At 31.7% G+C, this 25721-nt stretch overlaps 1 protein-coding gene across 1 annotated transcript in view; it reads left to right on the top strand.

Annotated features, from left to right (window-relative positions):
* Window positions 1–25721, top strand: part of MAN2A1 (mannosidase alpha class 2A member 1) — a 169898-nt gene that overhangs the window by 116403 nt on the left and 27774 nt on the right. Inside the window, exons 14-18 of the mRNA XM_074281943.1 lie at window positions 11239–11404; window positions 12706–12924; window positions 13357–13479; window positions 19560–19674; window positions 25285–25418. Of these exons, the coding sequence (XP_074138044.1) occupies window positions 11239–11404; window positions 12706–12924; window positions 13357–13479; window positions 19560–19674; window positions 25285–25418 (757 nt within the window). The remainder of the gene's footprint in view (window positions 1–11238; window positions 11405–12705; window positions 12925–13356; window positions 13480–19559; window positions 19675–25284; window positions 25419–25721) is intronic.

A 25721-nucleotide genomic window follows, 5' to 3' on the forward strand; every position in this document is an offset into this window, starting at 1 on the left:
TGTATTAAGCTTTTTAATTTGGAAGGCAGGGGAGATCTCTTCAGAACATTTTAGTTAGCAAAAGAATTCCACCACAAAAAACAAAACAGCCTTGTTTTTTATCAAGTTAATTCTTAATTTTTTTTTCATTTGAGGAAAATTAGTTTACATATGCTTTCAATATTATTCCTTTTTCTGTAAATATAATACTATCTCCAAATTTAAATAAAAAGTTCTTTTGTGAAAAGAAAATTAAAATTTGACTAGGAAAATGTTTTATTTAATCAGATAGATTATTTTTAGGTTCTTTCAGAAGAGGATAAGAAAATGATTTCTGAATTTAATTCAAATGGAATTTTTAAAGTTGGAGAAAATTGTGTAAAGTATTTTCGTTAGATGAAATATTTATAGAATAATAGAATATTAAAAGCAATGACTCTAAATTTGATATCAGCCAAATAATGTCTATTTTTATTTATTTTTTGAGTTTTACATTAATCAGACTTGAAAGATTGTTTTATGGGTATACCATTTGGCATTAAAATTTGGCATGTAACTAAATTTTTCCTTTTTTTTCCCCTTTTTAAAATTAAAGCTTTTTATTTTCAAAACAATATGCATAATTTTCAACATTCACCCTTGTTTAAAACCTTATGTTCCAAATTTTTTGCCTCCCTTCTCCCTACTCCTCTTCTAGATGGCAAATAATCCAATATATATTGAACATGCACAATTCATGGCCTTAATTCATCTCATTATTGAAAAGAACTATGTCTATCAAAATTGGTCATTGTATAATCTTGCTGTTTCCATGTAAAATGAATGATCTCCTGGTTCTGGTCACTTCACTTAGCCTCATTTCATATAAGCCTCTCCAGGCTTCTGTGAAATCAATCCATAACATTCATATACTATAACTTATTCAGCCATTCTCCAGCTCATGGGCCTCCACTCAGTTTCCAGTTTCTTACTACTACAAAAATAGCTGCCACAAACATTTTTGCACATTTAGGTCCCTTTCCCTCCTTTATGATTTCTCCTGGATCAAAGGATATAACACAGTTTGATAGTCCTTTGGGAATAGTAACTAAACATTCTAATCTTAGTTTTAGGGTGGTTTTTTTTTTTTTTTTTAATGTTACAAAATGAGATACTACATTGACCTGAGTGATGATGTATTGTGCTTATAAATATTTAAAATATTTAGTCCTAATTTCTTTTTAGTGTTAAAAATAATTAATGTTTTTTTTACCTGCCTTTGAGACTAAAAAGTAATAGCTTTTATATTTCTAAACATTGCCAATGTAAAATTCTCTTTCGATCTTATTCTTCCTTGTCTATTTTGGTGCATATCTGATGAGGAAAAAAAAAAAAAGACTTTTTAATTTTGTTATAATAGGCATCTATTTTGGAAAACATTGAATATATCTCCCTGCCTGTCTCAGTTCTTTTGTAGGGTATCGCTGAATTCATAGAATAGCTTCTGCCTATCACCTTCAGTTCAACTATTAAATGGAGAGAGAATGATAGATTGATTGAGGGAGAAAAAGAGGGATAGAGGGGTAGAGAGAAACAAAAGGGGGTGTGTGTGTGTCTGTGTGTCTGCTAATTAAATGGTTAAGAGAGTGTATCTGTGCTTTTCTTTATATGCATTATGACATTCACCTTTTGGTGTTATCACCGCTCTACCCAATTTACATTGAGGACATCACCATTCTTCTACCTGCCATGTTTTTTGTAGTCTTGCCATTATCCTTGACTCCACAATTCCTCATCCTTGGACTTCTTACAGTTATCTGATGTTTACTATCAATTGACATATTTTGCTTATATGCCCCTTCTCTCTATTCATAATGCCTTAGATCAAACCCTCATCATCTCATGCCTGGGTTTGCCATGACTTTAATTGGGTTCATTGCCTCACTTCTCAATTTGTGTGGTCTTTCACAGAGATACAGATTTTCTTTTCTTTTTGAGAGAAATGATTATTAATAACTAATGTTTTGGGGATATCCAGAGTTCTCCCTTTTGCTACAGATCTTATTTCAAAGTTCAGTCTCTTCAAGGATCGACAGTGATTTTTTTTAAGTGCAATTTTGACTTCAGGGAAATCTGGTGGTTTCTATTATAATATTAAACATAAATTCCTTTGTTTGAATTTTTAAGTCCTTCACAACTTCTCCCTCAATAAATCTTTCTATTCTTATTGTATATCACTGCTTTGCTCAGACCAAATTGACCTTTTCTTCATTTTTTATCCATGACACTCTACTTCTCACCTGTGTTTCTCAGTTTTGCGTGCTTGAAGTTTATTTCCTACTCACCTGTACTTCATAGAATCTTCTTTCAAAAGTCAACTCCATATCACCTTCTACACAAAATCTCTCCAACTGCTAATGACCGTAGAGGGTTTTAGTTAATTTTTTAAAACTATATTTACTCTGTTTATATTTATTCCATATTACACTTATCAGATACATGTTTTCTCTTTTAATAGGATGTAAACTACGTGAGAATGGAGACTGTTTAATTTTTATCTTTGAATCCATAGTATCTACCACAAAGTAGATACTTTATAATAATGTTTACTGAGAGGAGAATTGATCAGTATTGTTTCCACTGGCCTAGAGGGTGCTAATGATGGTCTATTTGGTAGTGTAATGACCTGACCTGTAATGAATCAATTAAGAGTTTTGGAGGCTAAGGACTTAAAAATTCCCTGGGGAAAGCAATATTAATGCATAAAAATGTGTACATAATATGTACAAAATAGAGGGTGGGCAATTATAGCAACTGGGCATGGTCAGGTGAAACCTCAGGTGGGAGAAAATGTTTGACTTGAGATTTTAAGGATGTATAGCAAGGAGTCTTGGGAGGCAAAAGTGAGGAGGAGGGAGTATATGCCAAGCACAGATCACAGTCTGTACGAGGAGGAAGAGAGAGAGAGAACATTGTGTGTGAACAAAAACCCAAAAGATCAATTTGACTAGGATATGGAGTGTAGGAAGAGCAGTAATGCATAATTAAGCTTGGAAAGGTAGTTTGGAGCCATGTTGTATTGGGCTTTAAATGCTAAACTTGCCTTTTTTATTTTGTTCTTGGAGGTAATCAAGAATCAATAGAATTTGAATAGGAAAATGACATTGTCAGAACTGTGCTTCAGGAAAATCACATTAGTCCCTTTGTGAAGGATGGATCAAAGGGGATTTGAAGCAAGGAGACTGATTAGCCTGTTACAGTAATCCAAGTGAGAAACAAATAAAGGCCTCAAGTAGGTTGGAGGAAAGGAGTACATGTAACAACATGTTTGGGAGGTAGAACTGATAGGACAAGACAGCTAGTTGGTTATGTGGCGGGAAGAAAAGTCAGGAGTAAAGGCATTCCTATGTTGTGAAAGTGAATGATTACTTGATAGGGGACATTTTAGGTAAAAGGTAAAGAGTTCTTTTTTACACCTTTTGAGTCTATTAATGCAATGGGACATTCATATGAAATCTTTAAAAAGCAGTTGGTCATAGGGAAGTGAAGCTTAGGAGAAAGACTAGATTTTTAGATACACATTTCCCTTTGATGCTTATTTTCATAATTGACATTCCTTAGCTAAAATAAGTTATCATGAAGTTGCCAGAGGATAGTTGCCAGTTTGTTCCTGCTGTTTGTAGAGAGAATATTAGATCTCTTCCTTATAGGCTTATGGTGAGTAGTAGTTACTGTTATTTCATTCTCTTCTGGGTATAATAATCATGATATTTAGTTCAAAAATATGGCTTAATAAAATGCTGTTCTTTTTCCATAGGGGTGTGTGTATGTGTGTCAGGCAGGGGAATCAGACTATATGTATGTACTAAGTCTGAACTTAACCAGAAAACTCGGGGTAAATTGATTTTATTTCTTAATAGGGCTTGATTTAACGAACTAGGGATAAAACCACAGGAAAGAAATTCTATAGGGCAATATGAATTTACTCTGAATTAAGCACATTTTTTCCCCCTTATTCGCTTCCTCATATATTATGACAAATAGCAAAATTTTTACAGTATCTCTTTAGCCCCATATGTACTTTTACAGCATTTTTTCTATGTGGTTCTTTATTTCCTGACATTGCTTCCACTCTAGGCCTTCTACTTAAGACCTTCATTACCTCATATATGGACCAAGAGTGGCCTGTTGTCCATCTCCCTGCCTCAAGTCCTTTCCTGCTCCAGTCCATTTTTCACTCTGTTGTCAAATTTATCTTTCTAAAGAGCAGAATTGACTATTTCCCATTGCCAATTTCTTCTGTTCTTTTAACTAACTCTATTGCTTCCAGGATCAAATATAAAATCCTGTTTGGCTTTTAAAGCCATTCATGATTCCTTACAGCCATTTCAGTCTTTTTACATATTAACCCCCTTACTTTTCCACAATTCCCCTCATTTTCACATAAGCATGAGTACTCTGTGATTCAGTAATACTTGCTTTCTTTCTATTCTTGATCTAGGAACTCCATTTTCCAACTCTGTCTTCTGTTATGTGTGAGGGCCTGGAATTCTGTCCTTCTCATAACTGCCTCCAAAGTTCCCTGGCTTCCCTTCAAGTCTCAACTTAAGTCTCATTGTGCAAAAAATCTTTCCGGATTCCCCTTATTAGCTAGTGCCTTCCCTCTGTCGATTGTCTCCAGTTTATCTTACTGATATACCAGAAGTTTGCTGCCCTATTGTCTCCTCAGAGCAAGGAAATATCTTTTTTTTCCTTTTTTTATATTTATAACACTTAGCACAGTGTCTTGTACATAGTAGCCTCTTGACAAATACTTAGTGACTGATAGGCAAGTGTTGTTTTATTTTTTGGAATTAAGCAAAAACTGTTGTTCAAATTAGCTCATTTCTGTGGATGTGATATTTGTAGTTCTATAAAGATTTGTAGTGTGATTATTTTCCAGCTGGTTATGTTTATCATGTGAATCTTATTAGACTAGGTAACTCATGTTCAGATTGTTTCAATGTATGTATTACTTAAGTACTTTTTCCCACAAAGGATGATTATTATAGATCCTGTCATTGATAAAATGATCACTGCAGTCTTATATTGCCAAAATAATGTAATTCCCCATTCTAGGAATGATGAATGGAAACAGATATTTTATGATGGCATTCTTCTGTTATTTAGACATTTAAAAATTGTTGGTAAAATAACTTTTATTGTCCCATTTCTATCTGGAAGGCAGTGTAGAATAGGACTCTTAAAATGTACCATAGGCATAGACTGTAAGAAACAATTTTTTAAAATTAACTTATGAGCATTCTAAATCTAATCTTAAAAAGGGAAAGAGCATGACAAAGTTAAGGAACAGAAGAGGGGTGAGGAGAAAAAAAAAAAAAAGATAGAACTAGCCCATGACTGAAAAATCTGTCTTACTCGATTTATTTCATAGTTATACCATTCCTGGACAGTAGACAGAATTTCACATTATGATATAAAGTGTAATTATAAAGCCCAGAGGAAAAATTCATTTTTAACAGTTTGTTTCCTCAAAATAACAGTAGCTTAATTTGTTGCACATCCTTAAAGAATTATTTTCCTAAAATCATCCAGTTTCTCTTTAACCATTCTTTTCAATCATTTTCTTTTCCATATGCTTAATGCTACCCAAATTTCCATTAACTGAAGTAAACAGTGACTTCTTCCTTCATTTAGATGCATCATGGACAAAGAGAACCCTTATCTTTGTTGGCTTACTAGGCAGGCAACAAACCTTACTTGCACAAATATAAGCAAAAATAAAGACCTTAAGTTGCTTACATTTTATTAAGGGAAGACAACATATAAATGGGTTCTGAAGGAAGTTGTGTAGATTGAAGAAGGAAAGAAGGTTCCTACTTACAGTATGACAACAGAATCCAGAGTTATTATTCCCTTTCAGTTAGGAAGGGAAGGAACCATGGATGACCTGGATCTGATCCCGAAAGCACTCACCAGTAGGAGAAGAGTGGCAAAGCTTTGAGAGTCCGAAAAACATCTTTCATTGGTCCACTTCTCCCATGTAATTAACACCTCAGTTGAAGTCTTTCTCACTTCTCACTCACTTCTGGAATATTACAGAGGTTTTCTAATTGATCTTTTCTCAGATCTTCTCTAATTATTTCAAAGGAAAAATCCTTCCAGGACTAATCAGAAAGAAAGGGAGTATGATATTGTTTTGGTAATTTAATTTTTTATATTCGTTCAAAAGCTCAGGCTGATATGTTTTTAAAATTTTTTTGGAATTTCTAAAAGAGGGAATAAGAATATTCTATGTTTTTATACTAAATTGTTTGCAATTATTTACACTATACAAAATTTGCAACAAATCATACTTGAAGAATAGGCTTCTAGGAAAATTACTAATCTCCTGCTATTTCTTCAGGGAAACAAATCTGAAACCTTTTGTTAGTTTTATCTATTTTAAAAAAAACCTATTAGTTTTTTCATATTTTCATAGACTTAATTTAAGCCTTAGATTTTGGTCACTAAAGAGATTGTTTTTTGGTCATTTAGAAGATAAATATCTTTGTTTTTCTTCCATGTATCATTTTGGTTACTTACAATGGTTATAATAGATTTTGGCTACATTTGGCCTTGTAACAACCAAGACATTTGTTTTTGGAATTTGATTAACACTATGTTTGGTGCATGAATATTCTATTTTACTTTTATAACATAATATAATTGTTATTTATTTGCTGATTAGATTTCAACAATAAAGTCAAATAGAAAGAAAATATATTTGGTAACATTTTAAGTATAACTTATATAGAGCTGTTTTAATTGTGTTTTATTGTGACAGAAAGTGACCTTAAGTTCTTCAGGCCTATGTCCATAGGTTAGATTACAAAGTTTATGAAGACTTTGAAAACAAACTTAGTTCCAGAATGTATGTATGTTAAGAAGGACCTACTTACTTCTCTACTTAAGGACCAGCCTAACTGAGTTTAGAAGTTCTTAATGAGGTAGATTTGAGAGTGAAGAATTTTTTTTAGCTACAATTACTCTTAAAGACTATCTACAGTTGTCCAAAAGTTAAGTCTGTATACATGGAGAGAATATCCACAATAAAACCACATCCAGGACAAATTCCCACAGCTGGGAGAGTATAATTAGGATGTAGGTTGGATTAGGGTCAGCCACTATAGCTTACTTATAGCATCTGAGTAGCCTAGACCATGGAAAGAGTTGAAATTATTTTATCTTTAGCAGGTGAGAAGTCAAAGTAAAACCTCTGTTTTGTTGCTCAGATATTTAATGGCTTCCTAATTATTCTTCCCACCTCAAGTCTTTTACCACTGTAATTCATCCTCTTAAAAATACCACCAAATAAATTTCAAGAATTCAATCTGGCTGAATTATCCTTTACTCACTAAACTAAACTTGAGTGGCTCCTTATTGCTTTTAAGATCAAATAAGACTTTTCTGTTGGGCATTTTGAATGTATTTGAAATCTTACAATTTGTGCTATATTATTTCAGCCAGACGGGCCTTCTGGATTATGTTTCATGAAGAGAGAAATCCTCTATCTCTGTGATTTTATCTTGACTTTCTCAGTCAATCAGATCAGTTAATCACTCTATCTTCACCTTTGCACTTAAAGAATCCCTCATTTTCTTTATGATTCAGTTCAAGTGCTATCTTTTACATGAGGCCTTTTTTAGGCTAGTATCTTCTGTGCAAACATTGTTTTGTATTTGTTACTTATCTTTTTTTTTTTTTTTAACATCCATATAAATGTGTACACAAATATTTACATACTACCTACTCATGACAAGGCCTTTGAAGACAAGGCCTGTTTTGTCTTTTTATTATCAGAGTCAAGCACATAGGAAGTTCTTAATTACATGTTTGTTGACTGGTTGATTTGAAATAAGGAATAAGTGTGTCTAGATTTTAGTCTTGATCATGTCAGTTATTTAACTATGAACTGTATCCACTATGCCCTGCTGCCTCTCAGTGCAAACATAAAATAGTGTTAATACATTTGTTGATACATTTGAGCAAATTATTTTAGAGTAAAGTGCATGGCATCTTCAATAATGTTTTAAAGGTATCCTTATGCTTTGTGGTTTTCTAATTGCTTTTTCTATGTATTCATTTGTACTGTCTGTCCCAAACAGTGAACATTGTCTACCTGTCTGTACACTATAATCTGGACAGTAGGCATTCTTCATCTACTTGTTTTTGTATGGGTGATTAGGCCATACTTTTTTGAGTGATTGTAGTTCTTTCCTAAGAGGCTGTGCAGTTTGGGGGGTATTTTATAAAACTAACAAAGTATCATCCTCCAACAAGAGCATTAAGTTCAACTTAGGATCCATACGGAATTTTTCAACTTGAACTTTGCATTGAATACATTTAGTGAACATTTATGTCATTGACTCAACTGATATCTATAAATCAAGGAATTTTTGAAATAAGATTATTTCTGTTCTGCTTTTAAAGAATGTTGAATAATTTTAATGTATCAGTGCAAGACAACTTGTTTGAAAATTTATGGTTATATATTGCTTAACTCTTATCAAAAAAAAATCAGGCAATCATACAACTAGTAAGTATCTGAGGTGCGATTTGATCAGATACCTTTTGTAATAACTAACCTTACTCATAATACCCTCATGAAGGATGGAATGCATATATAGATGGTTCTCGGAGTGATAGTACATGTATATGAAATATGTTTTCATTAAGTTGTATGTTATAAATATGTATAAAATATAATAAAGTTTCACAACTGATTTGATATTTTGGTTGGGAACAAGTAAGGTATTGCAAGGTTGTGAATGTAAATATGTTCAGCAAACCCCAAACCACAAATTACTGAGGTATTCAACAAAATTTTGGGAAAAGCAGATGTAGATTAGTTTTGCAGAAAATGATGGTCAGCAATCTAAATATTAAAAAGTCATACTCCCCCTAAAAAGAGAGTGATTAGAAGGTAATATCTTTAATTATGAAGGCGTTTTAAACTAATTGAATTTAAAACTAGATACTCTATGATAAAAACTAGATACTCTAAGAAAATGACAAAGTCATAAGAGTAAGAATCATTCTTCAATAGATAAGTTGTCCAAAGGTACAGTTAGGAAGTTTTCAAAAGGAGAAAAAGGCAGAGAAATTAAAATTAAAATAACCTTGAAATATTACTGTAGTAAAAGATGATTCGGTGCTCATGAAAACAATGTAAATTTATTTCTGGTAACACTGAATTCAGTCATTTTATAAATTTATTTGAAATTATTTAGTAACAGCTAGAGCAAACGGTTTATATTCTTTGTATCAGGAGTTAAAAAGCCTATCAGCATAGCATTAATTATAGCAATGCTGTTTTTAACAGTCAAAAACTGGAAGCAATCTATATGGTCAGTGACTGGAAAAGGCTAAACAAATATAGGTATGCATTCTACAACGTGCAATTTAGGGGGCACAGCACTCCCATGATTTGAAAAATCCATTTTTTGGCCCTTTTATACTAGGGAAAAATTCTGATTTTTTTTTTCTCCTTTTATGGGTGTTTACCATACTTGTTATAAATTTGGGTTAAGCATTTGGTCATAGACTATATTATATAATACCATACACATATTTTGTGCATTTCTGAATTTCTAAAGCTTTTTCTGTGTCCATCTTTTGGTTTTCACATGTCTTTTGCAGCTTTGACAAAATGCCCCCTAATTTTCCATTAATTTCTTAGACTGCCCCACAATTCATCAAAACCATAATGGGGAAACTTGCAATGTGGAAGTGATAATTGTATACTAAAAACAATGGGATATTATTATACTGTAAGGAATAATTATGTTGAAGAACACAATAAAGCATCAGAAAACTGATGCATGAAGGAGAGTGAAAACATAGAAATAAAAGAATATACAGTGAGGACTTTTGCTTTGCTTAAAAAAAAAACAAAAACAAAAGAGCTCCAGAACTAATAATAAACCCATTGCTTAATCCTTCTTACAGCTGGTTTTCGTACAGTCTTCTTTTTAGCATAAAATAATTGAAGAATATAGGTGTATAGCCAGTTATTAATAACCACTTTTAAAGTAACTGTTTTGCTTAATTTTTTAAAAATGTAGTTTGTGGTGATTTTCTGTTTTGTTTTGCCTATTCTACAGTTGATTTCATCTGGGAAAAATAAATTTATTTAAAGGTATATATTGTTTGGATAAGAAACTTGTAACAGATTACTTCAAAGTTAATGCCTTTACAACCCTTGTATTTCATTATTGCATTAACCTTAATAGATTTACATAATTTTTTTGAAAATGTAATAATTTATGCTGATAAATTACTTTTATTATGCTTTCCATTCAAAGAAATCATTGTTTAAAAGAGGGTATTCTTGATAAATTTAATAACTTAACTTCGTGATGATAATGAGTAGATAATTTGTTGAGTTATATTTGTTCTAGAATTAAATCAGTTTAATGAAGAGTAATTTTCATGATGCGATTATATATGCTCATAGATACACATACATGGCTTCAGAGTATACAACTTTGAAGAAAAAAGTACACAGTATGATAGGATACTGGCCTAACAGCATCCTTGGTGGTCTGGGGCCAGCTAGATTGGTTGGGCAGTACAGCCCCAGGAGGAGAGTTCCAAAGCTAAATGACCTAGCTTCTTTGGGGCCTTTCAAAGTTTGGGTTCAAGTTTCATAATAACAAGGCGTGGTTGGAGTTAGGTAGAGAGAGAAAATTCTCAGTAACAAAGATATTAGTCCCAGGGCATGAGTTTCAAAGCTGAGTGGCATTAACTCTTTCAGGCTTCTGAAAGTTTGGTTCAAAGGGGCTTTCAACAATGTGTAATAATGATAATAGAAATAACTGCATTTACGTAGCACTTTAAGATGTGTTAAATGTTGTACATATGACGTCTCATTTGATTTTCCTTTCATAATAGCCTGTGAAGGATCTGTCACTGTCCCATTTTACAGATCAGAAACTGAAGCTGAAAAAGCTTGTGATTTGCCTAAAGATGCAGGATTCAAATTCTGGATTTTCTGGACTTCAAATCCAGCACTCTATATCTACTCTGCCACCTAGCTGCTTAACTAAGCATGGCAGAAAGAGGGCTTTGGGTATAAGATTAACTTTTAATTTTTCAGAAATTCTGCCAGAATATTTTATGTGTAAAGCTTTATTATTAATTTTTAAATTAATACTCAGTTCACCACAACAGAAGTTACATGAATAATTTTTTAAGAAGCTTGAATATTGCTAAAAATAATTACAATTATTTTTGCAGGTACCTTGTGATCTATAATCCTTTTGAACAAGAGCGTCACTCTGTAGTTTCAGTCTATGTGAGTTCATCAAAAGTTAAAGTACTCACAGATTCAGGAAAACCTGTCTTAACTCAAATTAGTGCTGTTTGGGAGGGACCCAATACAGTTTCAAATGAAGCATATCAGGTATGTACTTGTTTGTACCCCTTATATATACTTACATTCTGTTTTATTACTTTAATGTATATCATTACTAGACTGTAAGCTCAAGGATCAGCATTATGGAATTTTGAATATTTGTATGATTTGTTGCCTGAAAAAAGCAGTGTCTTATATAAAAGATGATTAATAAATATTTCAGTTTACTTTGTTATATTAAACAAAGTATGTTTAGAATTATATTCTGTTGGTTACATTTAATTTGTATTTATAAATATTCATATGTTATTAATTTTGTTATCACACATGATGACAGTTTTATTATTTTGGTTTCCCAGAAAATTGTTGCACACATTTTCATTTCTTAGTATAGTGGGTCCTTAATAATTCATATAGTCTATTTTCAGTATTTCTGGATAGTTTTATGTAGCTTTTATTATAAGGGTTAATAAGAACAGAAAGTGTTCTTAAACTGCTAAAATCAAGAAAAATATAGCCTTCATAATATAAACATCTGAGAATTTCATTAATCTGTGTTAAATGGTGTTCCAAATTTAAATCTTGAGGCTGAATTTTTAATCTGAAATTTACTTTATTGGAATTACATTAATTAGAAAAGGAATTAGTGAAGAGATCCGATACAAGCTTATAAGAAATGCACCAAAGAGTATACTTTATAACTCACATAATTAAGTATATCACTTTTATTTTACAATCTAGATCATGTTATATATTTGTAGAATCAATATTTTATTTTTAAAAAGGAACTTTTATTTTTGATTAATTCATTTAACATTCAGCACATTTATTAAACATCTACTTTGTTTAGAGGACTATTATCTTTATATCCTTAGTGCCAAGATTTACAAATACTCTTCGGGGGCGGGGGGATTAGAAAAATATTTAAAAATTGCCACATAAAGCTTACATATTTCATCATAAACTCATAGTTTTAGAAAGAACCTTAGAGATCATTGGGTTGGGCTTTCTCTTTTTACAGATGAAGTTAAAGTCTGGAGAGATTGTATGTCTTATCCAAGTCACACAGCTAGTAATTGTTTGAGGTAGAATTTGAATCCAGATTTTTCTATCTTTAAGTCCGCTGTGCTTTCTCCAGTAAAGCATGCTGACTCTTAATATCTAATATTAAAATCTTATATATGTCTCCTTAAGTTTGGAGTTTTCCAAGCAAATTCCCCTAGGGGTAGATTTGTTCTGTATAATGTTAAAAAATTGTATTTTAGGGATTTTTTTTTTTTTTTTGCTCCCTGATAACACTTGATAATTATTTGAATTCTTTAACTGTTTTTCCTCCCTGCATTCAACAGATTTCCTTTGTAGCCCATCTATTGCCATTAAGTTTGAAAATATATCAGCTTTTGGAATCAGAGAGCTCAGAGTCACACATGGCTGATTATGCAGTCTATAATATGGAAGCAAGTTCTGGAACAATTTTCAAAATAAAAGAAATGAAATTCAATACAGATGGCATAGCTATAGAGAACTCATGTATAAAACTTGACTTTAGTGGATCTGGATTAATGGAGGTATGTCAATAAATACTATCACTTCTTATTAGTATTTATATGCCCCCCCCAAAAAAAATCACAATATGCAGAGAATTCTCCCCTTCATTGCCTCATAAACCAGTATGTATTGGGGATGTATAGAATTTGCAGTTTTGGGGAGAGTCTAGATGGACTTTATGGCCTTTGGTAATGTAAATTTACTAAATTAGTCCTCAGACCCTTGTATTTTTTCCATACTGTGGAATAGTGATGGCTCTTGTGAAGGCCATAAATAGCCTTCTATACTGATCCAACAGCAATCTTGAAAGTTTGCCACTACTAATTTGTTTCCTTTCTTGGGGTTTTATATATTCTTTTAGTAGCAAATTGAAATAGTAAGATTATTTGTATTCAGGATTTGTGGCAGTTGGGCTGTTTAACACTTAAAAATAGGGAATTTTCTATCTTTAGAGAATGACTAATAAAGAAGATGGTAAAGTCCATGAAGTCAAATTGGAGTTTGCTTGGTATGGAACCAGAAATGGTAGAGACAAGAGTGGTGCTTATCTTTTCTTACCTGATGGAGAAGCCAAGGTAGGTTCTGAGTACTTAAGCACTCAAATACTTTTTAAAGGTTAAGGAATGGTAAAGAAAATTCTTCTAAGTGAGATAAAGAGGTTTGGTTCAATGTATGGATCTAAACTTGCAATCATAAGATTTTGAATTAGCATCTCGATGGCATTACTTACTACCTCTTATATACTATGTGATCTTGGGTGAATCCCAATCTACGTTTCTTTATGTGTAAAAAATTACCTCCAAAAATCCCTTCCAGCTTTTTCTGTTATCCTGTAGTCCCATTCATTAATTTTTTCACTGTATATTGACTTAAGTTCTGACCCATATGTTATGGCAGTTTACTTAAACATTTATGGTGGAAATATAAATATAATTTGGGAAATTAATAGAATTAATGACATACATAATTTTTAAAATTTTTCCTCCCCCCCTTTTTTTTCAGAATAAAATTTAGTTGAGATTTTACAATAACACATTGTCTTCAGAATTAAAAAATTGTACCGTATATGTGTGTGTGTGTGTGTGTGTGTTCACATTCATGTTTTTTTGGTATAAGCTATGTCTTGGTTATTCATTAACTCATTATAAATTTTCTAGGCCCTGTGAATCTCTTCTTTCAACTTCTGCTTCCCATCTTTTAGCAATTTTTCTTTTCATTGGCAGTGATAAAATAAAATTCTAGGATAAGGAAAAAAGTGATTTTTTTTTTATTATTCTTTTGTGTTTATCTTTTATACCTCACTCCTTAAAATGAACATTATTTTAAAATTGAAAATTCTAATTTATTCACTGTCTATAATTTTAATCTTATTTGATGCAGAGTATTTTTTCCTTGAAGAATAAATGAAAAAAAATCCTATGTACTGTAATGAAGTAGAATATAAATTTGAATGATAAAGAGTAGTTGAAAATTTAAAAGGCCATGAGAGATTTTTTAAAAGGGTGATATTTATACAATAAAATCCCTTAAAATATAATTTGAAAAAACCTTAGTGAAAGTTCAAATACAGAGACATCACTAAAATGTGCAGTTCATTTTAAGTGGTAGTATGAATATTCTTAATGGTTTCTTTATCAAATTGGTTTATAGTTAGAATATTGGTATATAATTTTTTTCATCAAATGTTAGCTTGTCGCTCTATATTTGAAATTTACCATTTTTTTGGCTTAAATGTCAAATTGAAAATCTTGTATCTATTGCTAATGTTCAGCTTGAGAACAAAGAGAATATATCTGTAACTTTTATCAATTTGCCCTTATTTCTGCTCTCAAGGGTCAAAACGTCCAGTACCTCACCAAAAAAGCCTTCAAAGATTTAAAGACTTTTTTTTTTTAAAGCAATCAGAAGTTAATGATAAGTTATAATATAGATTCCACATAAAGAGCACTGTACTAATAGTTGAAATGGTTCTGTTCTCAGCTTTATTTTTAAGCATGTACTTAGTTCAGTCACACTTTTTTCTTTTTCTTTTTTTTTTTTTGAACCTTAAGTTCCTCACCACCAAAATGGAGGCAATATCTGAACTTCTAATACCTTATAGGATTTTAATGAGGAAATTTAAAAAGTTAACATAGAACTTAAAAAAGTATAAATTTCTTGCTAATATAGAAGCAGACTTCCTAGCTCTTTTAAGTTTGCACCAAGCCAAATATTGATCAAGAAATTCCAGGAGAAACTACAGAACTATCTCTCTAAAACTGCAGAAAAATCCAGCATCTTCCATCTCCCTCCCACTCCTTCAGCAAGCCTCCTACTATGACCAGAGATAGTTAGGTACAGGGAGCTTGCCTTGTTCTATATCAGAATGCAATAAAAATAAATGGCTTTACCGAGAAAGCTCTAGGATGAAGACCTTGAAAGCCTTAAAGAATAAGTATTGATTACTGTGTTGCCATTCAAGCACAGTCCTGGGACATCAGAGGTGACGCTAAATATTCCATACTCTGAACCTCAAAGATCAGGAGAGTCCAATCCCAAGGACTAAGAAATGCTTGTATTAGTACAAGAGCTAATGGTTGCACAGAAGGACCATCCACTGCACCTCACACAAGGAAATAATGTAGATTAGAGTAGGAGAGACAGAATTAATAGGAAGGATAATATTGGGAAGGAAAGAGTAACAAACAAACCCAACTTTCTGATTCTCCTGAAAGTAGTATTAAAAAGAAGAGCTGGTAGAGAGTGAGGAATAGCTACAATTGAAAGCTGCCTTAGATTGCTTCTTAGACTATTGGGGAATGATTGCACAAATTGTGATATATGAATGTTTTGTACTATTCTTGAAATTTTGAAAGAGACAATTATAGACAAGCCTTGGCAGTATGAACTGATGCAGTGAAGCAAACAAGTGAGAATAGTTTATACAGGGACAACATTATAAAGTAAAATTCCTTTGAAAAGGATTATTAAAACATTGATCAACCATCTCTCTATAATTCCTCTATTGATTCTTGCTATCCATTCCCTTAGAAGTGTAAGTGTGTGTGTGTGTGTGTATGTGTGTGTGTGTAATGAAATTATTTTATATATGTGAATATTTTAAAAGAAGCACCAACATAAAAGGGAGATTTATGATTTTATATAGAATCTTCATTTGTATGAAAATGTTCTTATTATATCAGTTAAATATTTTAAGGAAATAAAAGCCCTGCAAAACTTTTAGTTTAGTATTTTTGCCCCCAAGAAATAACTATTCTTTAAAGTAATAAAGCCTGTGTTGGTCAGTTTGTTGTAGTTCCAAATGTTTTTGATGTCATGTGCTTCTAATTCTAGCTTCTTTCTCCCTATTAGAATTTATCCTTCATACCACTACCAGAGTACCGTTCTTAATGTTAAGGAAATCGAGTAATATTTTGAGAAAATGACTGAAATATAATTTATGACTAGAATAGAGCATTGGCAAAGAACATATTAATAAGTAACAGAAGAGGTAGGGAAAAAGATGAAAACAGGAGAATGCTATAATTACAGAAGTACACCAAGGGAAATAAATTCATGTCAGGAAATTTAGATAGTGTGGGGTGAGTGGAATCATAGTTGAGAGCATGTAAGTCAAGTCAGTGGAGGCAGAAACAAGTGGATTATATTAAACATCACCAAAATGAAAAGAAAACAGATGAGAACTTTAGGAATCAGATCCCATGCATAGCGTAGAGGCCTGGTGTAGTAGTGAGGACTTTTTTTTTTTTTTTTTTTTTTTTTTAGTTTGTTTGCCTTATGTCCTAAGCCTTATCCTCAAGATAATAAGGGAACTGAAGCCAGTAAATATCTGAGGCTAGATTTGAATTGAGGTTTTCTTGATTCCAAGTCCAGCATTCTAATCAATATGCCACCTAATTTTCATTGTTTCAAAAATAATAATGTCAAGGTTTCCAAAGCTTAGAATGAACCAAGACAGTAAAATTAAAGCTAGCAAAGAGGACTTTTAAAAAACTTATTTTGAAGGCAGTTAGGTAGAATCAAGAGGACCTGAGTTCAAAATGGTCTCAGATATTAGTTTTGTGACCATGGGCAAATCATTTAACACCAATCATCTCCTCCCCCACTTCCCCAAAAAAATCATTTTGAAGATCAAGGAAAGAGAATAAAAGGGAAATTATAGGACTCGTACTTACTAACAGATTGTTGAGACAATGATATAGGTCATTACAGAATGGAATATTCGAACTCTTGTTTTTATTTTCTGCTAATGCAAATTATATTTAGATTGGATAGAATAAAACAAAAATTACTAGTAGGAAGTTGATGTGCTTGTATTCATTTTGAATATATCCATTTTTTACTTACTGTGATTTTTTTGATTGTTTGTTTTGTTAGACTGTAAGCATCTTGAGATAAGGGAATGTTTCACTCTTGTCTTTATATTCCTAGTGCTTAGTATAGTGTCTGCACATAGTAAACCCTTAATAAATATTTGTTGTTAAATATAGAGAAAGTTTGCTCCTAGCTGCTCTGGATTAATTTAAATTACAAAGTAGAGCAGCATCTACAGATATTGAAGAATTTAACTTAAATGAAACACTGTCAGTAATTTTCAAAAGATTATGGAAATCCATCCTGAAAGACTATAGAAAAGCCAATATTATTGTTGTTGTTGTTTTTAAAGAGGAGTCTACAGAATCTTTTGTTAGTGGACTTTTATTTTCTGGAAACAATTCTGGAACATATAAAAAGGATTATTAATGAGCATTTATAAAATGATTCAGTGATCACAAAGATCCATTATCATTTCATTAAAAACTGGTAGTACAAAACTAGCCTTTTTTCCTTATTTGTTAGGGTTCTGGTACTTTAGGGGAACATTACAAATGTAAAGAATATTACAAGAGTAAACTTTGCTAAAGTTTAGCAAAGTATCCCCAGGGACAGAGCTCCACTCTGTTATTTAGTTAAAGAAATAAGTATGACCATTCATTTTAAGTTGAATCAAACTCTCCTTAGGTTTTTAGAGCAGATAACTGAGATGTGAATAGCAGTTAAGCTCTATCACATTTATTTAGTATGTATGTACATTCTGAGACATATGGTTATAAGCTTACTCCCCCAGAGAAGTGGGGCACTGGGTGTATTCCAGAAAGATTTTGACATATATTATTGGGTTAAATCTAGTAATATAGAGTTAATTATATATATATATATGTATATATATATATATATATGGATATATGAAATCACACTTTGAATTTTAAAAAAATCATTTTCTAAGGTAGCTTGAAAAATATCTAGTGGTTTTTCTAGATTGTAAAGTCTTTGTAATTCTGTAGTGTGATATGGTAAACAAAAAAGTGAATGCCATTTTTAAGTTGCTTTAAGAGAATAATAATGTCTAAACCTAAGAAAGGTTATGGTTCTACAAATTTTTCTTTGGTCAAATGACATCTAAAATTTTATTTTTAATTAGGGAAATCATATTTATTTAGGTGAGGTTCTTATTTTTTCAAATCTTCTCCTTGAAGATTTCTCTGTAAGTTGTAGTCTTGGACACAAATAGTAATACTGATTACCTGTATCACCATAGAAGTATTTTATAGACCTTGTTCATTGGACCCTTTCAGCAGTATGTGAGCAGACTGTATTTTGCCTCCAATTTTCAGATGGAGAAACTGAGGGTCAAGGAGGTTGAATGGTCAAGGATCATTTAACTAATGGGACAACAATCTCCTAGCATCTAGCTTGACATTCACACCTCAGTGGATCATAGATCTGTAGCTGGAAGGGACCTCAGAGATCATCTAGTCCAACTCCATCATTTTACAGATGAAGAAACTGAAGCCCAGAGAAACTGACTTCTGTTAGGTTACACAACAAGCAAGCATCAGAGATGTTACTTGAATTTATGTCCTCTGATTTCCAAAGCCAATGTTTTTTTCACCTCCTTAACATTATCTCATCTTTTGAAGTAAGCTCTATAATTCTGATTTCTAAGGATCAGCTGATGAGATCCATATATTTTCATAAAATTCTATTTTTAAACCTACCCTTTCCATGTCAGTTTGTCTTGGCAGTCTCACAATAACTATTCGTAACATTTCATCCCAGTGACGTTGCCTACTTTGCCTACATTCCCATCTAACATAATAACTAGCTAGGTAGACTTTCATCTTGGAAAAATTCAAATTACATACTGATCAGATGGTTTCTTCCAGGGGTCCTTATCAATTAGTGTAGGCTCTCTCCCTGCTTCTTCTAACTTTTAAGACTTGCTCCCATCTGACTTTTTTCCTCTCTGGTTCACACAGAAATGAAAATTTTAAATGATCTATTTTCTATGTTTGGGTAGCCTTAATTGTAAGTATGTAGTAGCAGCCCAGCAGGTAGAGCTCAGCTCTCTCACCAGTACAAATGGGGTGGAGGTAAAAGCTTTTAAAAACCTTCAAATAGGTTCGTATAGTTAACCTGATGTACCTGATGTACCACCTAACATAGCCTTGGGAAACAATGCTTAGAGAGTCACATTGACTTGGTAAGGAACTATGGTTTGTGATTTTAGAAGAAAGAATACTTTTCTTAGAATAAAAGAATATATTTTGTAATTTTCTTGAAAAATTACAAAAGGTCAAAGATTTTTCATAAGAATTTAATTTTCTTCCTTCAGCCCTACATTTCTGCTGATCCACCTTTTATCAGAGTGACACATGGAAGGATTTATTCAGAAGTTACATGTCTCTTTCCTAATTTGAAACACAACGTGCGACTTTATAATGTTCAGGGTAAGAATACACTAAAGCTGTGTTTCCCAAAATTTTTGAGCTATGAAACATTTTTGTGCTTGGTGGTATAATAATAAAGTATAGATTTGGGGTCGAAGATCTGTGTTCAGATCTAGGCACTGCTACTTAGTAATAACTCTGTGGACTTGGCCAAGTCACTTCTTCCTGAGCATCAGTTTTTTCGTTGATAAAATCAGATGTATCCTGTATTTCTAAGGTTTCTTCTTCTAATTCTAAATATATGATCTAATAAAATTCTTTGAATAAATGGAGCCATTTTATTTCTGATATGCATTTTCCAAGCCAGAGAAATAGGGAAAAGATAGTTTGTCATTTTAAAATAATGCAATAAAATTTTATTATGTTCCTAATTTAGTTAATAGTACATGGACCGAAGACCTTCCTCCCTCCCCATTAACAATGAAAAAAAGTTTTTAAAAAGCTCTTAATATAAAATAATTTCTCTTTAATAAATAAGTCTTTCTAATCTAATTTACTCTAAAACATTTTAATAGAATTAGAATGATTAAAGCTTAACAAAATATTCTTTAAATAATTTTATATAGTTTACTTCCCATACCATATTTTGAACTCCCATAAATAATTCTTTTGAAAACCCTTTTAAAATAAAGAAAACAAAACCCAACAAACTAAACAAAAGTAACTCTTTCCCACCTTTTTCCCCTCCTCATATTCTGAAAAAGACAAGGACTCTAGGCCAGTTTACTATGTGATCATTGCACATAGGAGGCCATTAATTTATGTGTGAATTAAATTGAATCCTGAACTAATCACTTATCTCAGTTATTTTTGAGACTTTGTTTCCTTCCAGTATCTCTTTTAGTACAAAGATCAAATAAAATGAAAAAAAGTGCTTTTTAGAACTTAAGTTGCCAAATAAATGTCAGTTTTCATTTTTATTGTTAAAATTAAGAGAATTGTTACTTACCTTGCTTGATTCAGAGTATTATGTTATGGATCAAATGGATTATGTATGAGTTTATGCTTCATAAAAGTGAAATCACATGTAATTATAGTTATATAATATAATTTCAAAGCTTTTAAAACTTAAAACACTAAAAATTCTTCATCTTTATTAGATTTGTAAGATGGTTTTTATGTACTAGAGTTGAAGTCAGATCAGAGTTGCTGGTGAGATTTTAAAGTATTTTTCTTTCTATTAGAATGAATTGCTTATATGATTTATATTTTCAATTAATATTTATGTGATACTTTAAGGTTTAAAGAAAACTTTACATGTTCTATCTTATTTGATCCTCACAGCAACTTTGAAATATATGGTAATAATTATCTCAATTGAACAGTTAAGGAAGCATTAAGGGGCATTAAGTTTCTTGCTCAGGGTCTGAATCTGGTTTTAAACTTAATTTATCCTATAGGAATCTAGATTCTATGCATCACATCACACCAACCAGATTATTTTAACTTCTTTTTCCAAAGTTCAGAGTTATGAGATTATGTAATTTGATTTTTTTTTGTGAAATAAAATAAAAAATTAATATGTTCTTCAAATTGCAGCTTTCTGTTATTAAGATTTATTTCCTTTCCAACATCCTCAGTGTTATAAAATTGTTACCCAATGTATATTGCAACCTCAAAGTCAGAATGTAATCCATTTAGAAAGTCCCTGTAGTCCTGTTGGTGAGAATTGATGTTGTACCTGCCTAGAGGAACACTTAATTTATGTTGACACTATGATCTTTAAGTGACATTGACTAGCTATGCTTTCATTTGTCTTTGGAGCTATAATTATTTCATTGGGTGCTCTAGTTTCTGACATCATGAGTTGCTTTGAAGTTTTAGGTTGCTATGGGTTACTAGCCTTTTATATATCTTTTCAAATGCTGACAAAAGAGTTCAAGCCTCAGATTTATTATGATGTATGTCTTCAAGTTTTCTCCAAGGCAGATATTTTTGTGAGTATAAATTCTATTTATCGATATTCTGCTACCTGTAAGAGAACCTTTCTAAATATTCTGCCTTATTTCTTATATATTATAAAAACAATAGTGATGATTAATTTTCCTGAAAGAAAATTGAAGGCAAAATATAATGAACTGTTTCAGAAACTTTTGAAATGATTAGTAATTTCAGTATATAGAAGTATTTAACAATGAAAAAGAGTGCATACAAATTTTTTTTGCAATATAGATTTCAATATATTTTTTAGAACTAATCTGTCACTCTTGACTTTTGAAAACATCACAGATTTAGAATAGTTTTCATTTCTTCAGAGACTAATAGAATTCTACTCCCCCTCCACACCCCCCCCCCCAAAAAAAAGTCAGAATGTTTGGCAGCCCTTGCTTTACTATTGATTTAATTATGTGAACTTGGGCAAATCTAATTTTATTTGTTGTAAAAGACACTTAATCTTGCCAGAGATATGAAGCAGTCAAAGCCAGCACATTTTAGAATATTGAGCAATATCACTTTATAATATAGCAAGGAATATTAGAAGAAAAAATAGGTTTGAAGATATGAGATCCAGTAAATCCAGATTATCCCCAAAGCATATAAGGATGCAACTGAAGAACAGCAAATACAATTCTAAAAGATTTGAATAAAAAGATTGAGATTTGTTAAAGGATGTTTTTTATGTCTGGGTTGAAATGAGGAGTAGAGAAGGAGGATGTATTTGAAATAGGTGCTGTGGACCTCACATCCATATCTACATTAGAGTAGCAATATGGTAGTTCATTCAAAGATGGTATCGTAGCTTTCCCTTTTTATAAAAGTTGGCTCTCGACACATTAGGGATGATTTTTCCCCTGTTCAGGAATACCAGATGTAGAGCAGGGGGTTTTCTGTTACTTTTTTCATAATTTTTTTTAAAGTTAAAAAGATGGTAATTTCTTGAGGGATAATCCTGGTGAGGTCTATTTTGGGCATTTTTAGGGGTTTAGGCTCCAGAATGGGGGGAGTGGGAGGAGCAATGTAATTCTCAAAAATACAGTTTAGCAAGATGTTTATTAATAACATAGGCTGTTCAGCAAAGATAATTTTGATTGTTTGGCAAGGCTCACCTCATCTTTTTATTCATTTTATATATATATATATATATATATATATATATATATATATATATATATATATATATATATATATATATATATATATATATATATATATATATATGTACACACTTACAAATACACACACACACACACACACACACACACACACACACATATTCATGTCCCACCCAGTCCAGTTGCTTCAGGGAAATAGGAAGTTTTTTAATGAGTAGATCCTTAATCCTCTGGACTTATATAATTTTGGGGAATGATTTCTTGCCTTTTAAAGGGGAGACAAGAAAAACATAACCTGTAAGGTAATAATCTTTTGGTGTTACTTCTGAATTCTAACTATATTAGTAGATCATACTTTTATCATAAAGAAAGTGAGGATATCTTGTTCAGAATGAGTAACAGGATATGTGAAGAGTCTGACCTTAATATGCCTGTTAATATACTACCCTTTAGACCCAGGTAGTAGGTTACTTGTGACATTTGGGGCTTTTTTTTTTTTTTTTCTTTTGACCTGTGAATTTCTTGACAGAATTTCTTTTGTACGAAATTTCTTGTAAGGATTTTTTCCCTCCCAGTATAGATTATTTCTCTGTGCTTTGTAATTTTGGATAGTTCCTGGGGCACCTAAAGGATAAATGACTTGTTCACAGACACAGAGCCACACCAATTCTGTCCCATCCACCATGCTGCTGCTTGTCTAGGAAGTTGTAATTGGAGAAAAATAATGGGAAAGCTTTCACTAGTTTTAGGAGTAAGCAAAAAGAAAGTAAGAATCAATTAAAAGTACATAAATATGCAGGATAGTATATTAATATGGGCATGAATCTAGATAAGGAGTTCTGTCTTTACATTGGCTAATGCCTAGAAGTTGTCTTGGATTATTTGTTAAAATAAATGGAGCTTTTGTTATACCTTGCAAGAGGTAAGGATTCCAAGTACCAGAAATCAGATGAAAGCATTCCTGAAGGGATTTTTCAAAACCATGATTAAACTGTAATCATATACAAATAAGTCCCTGGCTGGATGAGTCTACCTAGTCGATAGAATATTCCAGTCAGCGTGACTTGAGTTTATAAATATGTTTTGGTTTGTGCCAATCTTAAAACTAATTTAAACTAAGTTCCAAAAATAAAATATTCTTGCAAAAAAATAAGGGGAAGGTAAAATTAAAAAAAAAATTAAGATGGTCTTCCCCCAAAGTTCTCTGAAATCCCTTATTCCTCCTTATCCTCTCAGTGAGAGCACATTCTGGCTTATTCACTGAATAAGTATTTTTTAAGCATTGGTTGCTGTGCTAATACAAAAACAAAAATTATTTTGAAGTAAAAGTAATTTTAATTCCATTTAGGAATCCCCACATGATTTCTACTTCAGGAACATATTGGTGGCTTAAAGTTAGAATCCTAGCATCCTATTGACATTCACTTGTGGAATTGTAATAATATAGTCATGTCATATGTCATAATATAGTCATAATATAGTCATGAAAGATAGACCAGGATCCACACTGCTATAAAATCTCTTAGGCATCTGAGAAACATCCTAAAATACTGTGCTTTGTGAACCTCTATTATACAAGTTGAGTTTATGTATGTAATACATGTCTTGTGAATGCTTATCACCTCATTGGCTCTTCTCCCAGGTGTAAAATTGGAGCTCAAATTTAGTGTAAGCTGTTTTTTCCTAAACACTTTCAGCTTTGTTTTTTACTTATGATAATCATTTTCTATTCAAAGAAAATGAAGAAGAAATGATAGGAAAATGGGTTCCTATTTTGGAATATTGGAAATATGATGCCAAATATTAGGGGTGGAGAACCGGAAGGAGTATGTAAGTTAGGTTTGGTCCTTTTAAATTCCACTCCTAGCTGAATTTAGTGGAGTCATTAGTGTATATCTACAGCTTCTCAAGCTCTGCCCTTCTTTCATTCTGTAAAATATAAACTTTCTTTACTTTCTATTCAAACTTTTTCCTACCTAGGAGGAATACCTAGGATTTCTGGATCCTTAATACTGACCTGTTCTTAATCTTTGCTCATTTTTCTGACCTAGTATTCAAGAAGTGAAATTGTAAAATTCAAGTGTAAAATTAAAATAATAACATATTTTGAAAAATATTACCAAGTACATTAGGAATACCTTTATATGGCATGAGCACTTTATAGGTATAGTAAACTGTATATCAGTATTGTTCCAGAAACCTGTATAGTTGAGGATGTTAAAGAGGATTTCATATTCAAACAGCATTGTTAATCAGTAAACTTATATATTATTACAGATTTATGCAAGTCATATATGTGTATGCATGTACACACATATGTTGTATGCTATGATTTTTTGAAAGGTTATTCACATATTTCTATTAAGTCATGCTATGGAATTAAAATTTCTGATAGAATACAATTGAAATTTAATGTTATTATATCATGATGTTTTCCAGATAAAGAAGATCATGGTTAAAAATGATTTTTAACTCTTTGGAAGTGTATTCATTATTTTATGTAAAGAAAAATTATGAAGAACTTTTTGACATTTATAATATATTGTTTTAAATTCAGGAATAGAAGGTCAGTCTGTGGAAGTTTCTAATATTTTGGACATCAGAGGAGAATATAATCGTGAGATTGCAATGAGAATTTCTTCTGACTTAAACAGTCAAAAAAGATTTTATACTGACTTAAATGGATATCAGGTAACTATTCTTTAAATTATAAGTATAATGTGTAAACTAGTTATCTTTCCTTAGTAATGGTTCAATTGTTTATTTGGTATCGATGAAAGCATAGATTAAACACAAGCTTTTATTTTAAAGAAAACTGATTTAAATTTTTTTTCTTTTCTAAAATTTGATTGTTTAAAATTTTATTTTCAGTTCCAATTTTTTCCCCATCTTCTATTCCCTTTCTCCCCGTTGAGAAGGCAAGAAATACAGTACTCATTGTATATGAAGTTGTGTACCACGTATTTCCACATTAGCCCTGTTTCTTTAAGAGAG

Source organism: Sminthopsis crassicaudata, chromosome 1 (genome assembly GCF_048593235.1).
Source record: "Sminthopsis crassicaudata isolate SCR6 chromosome 1, ASM4859323v1, whole genome shotgun sequence".
Classification (NCBI taxonomy): Eukaryota; Metazoa; Chordata; class Mammalia; order Dasyuromorphia; family Dasyuridae; genus Sminthopsis; species Sminthopsis crassicaudata.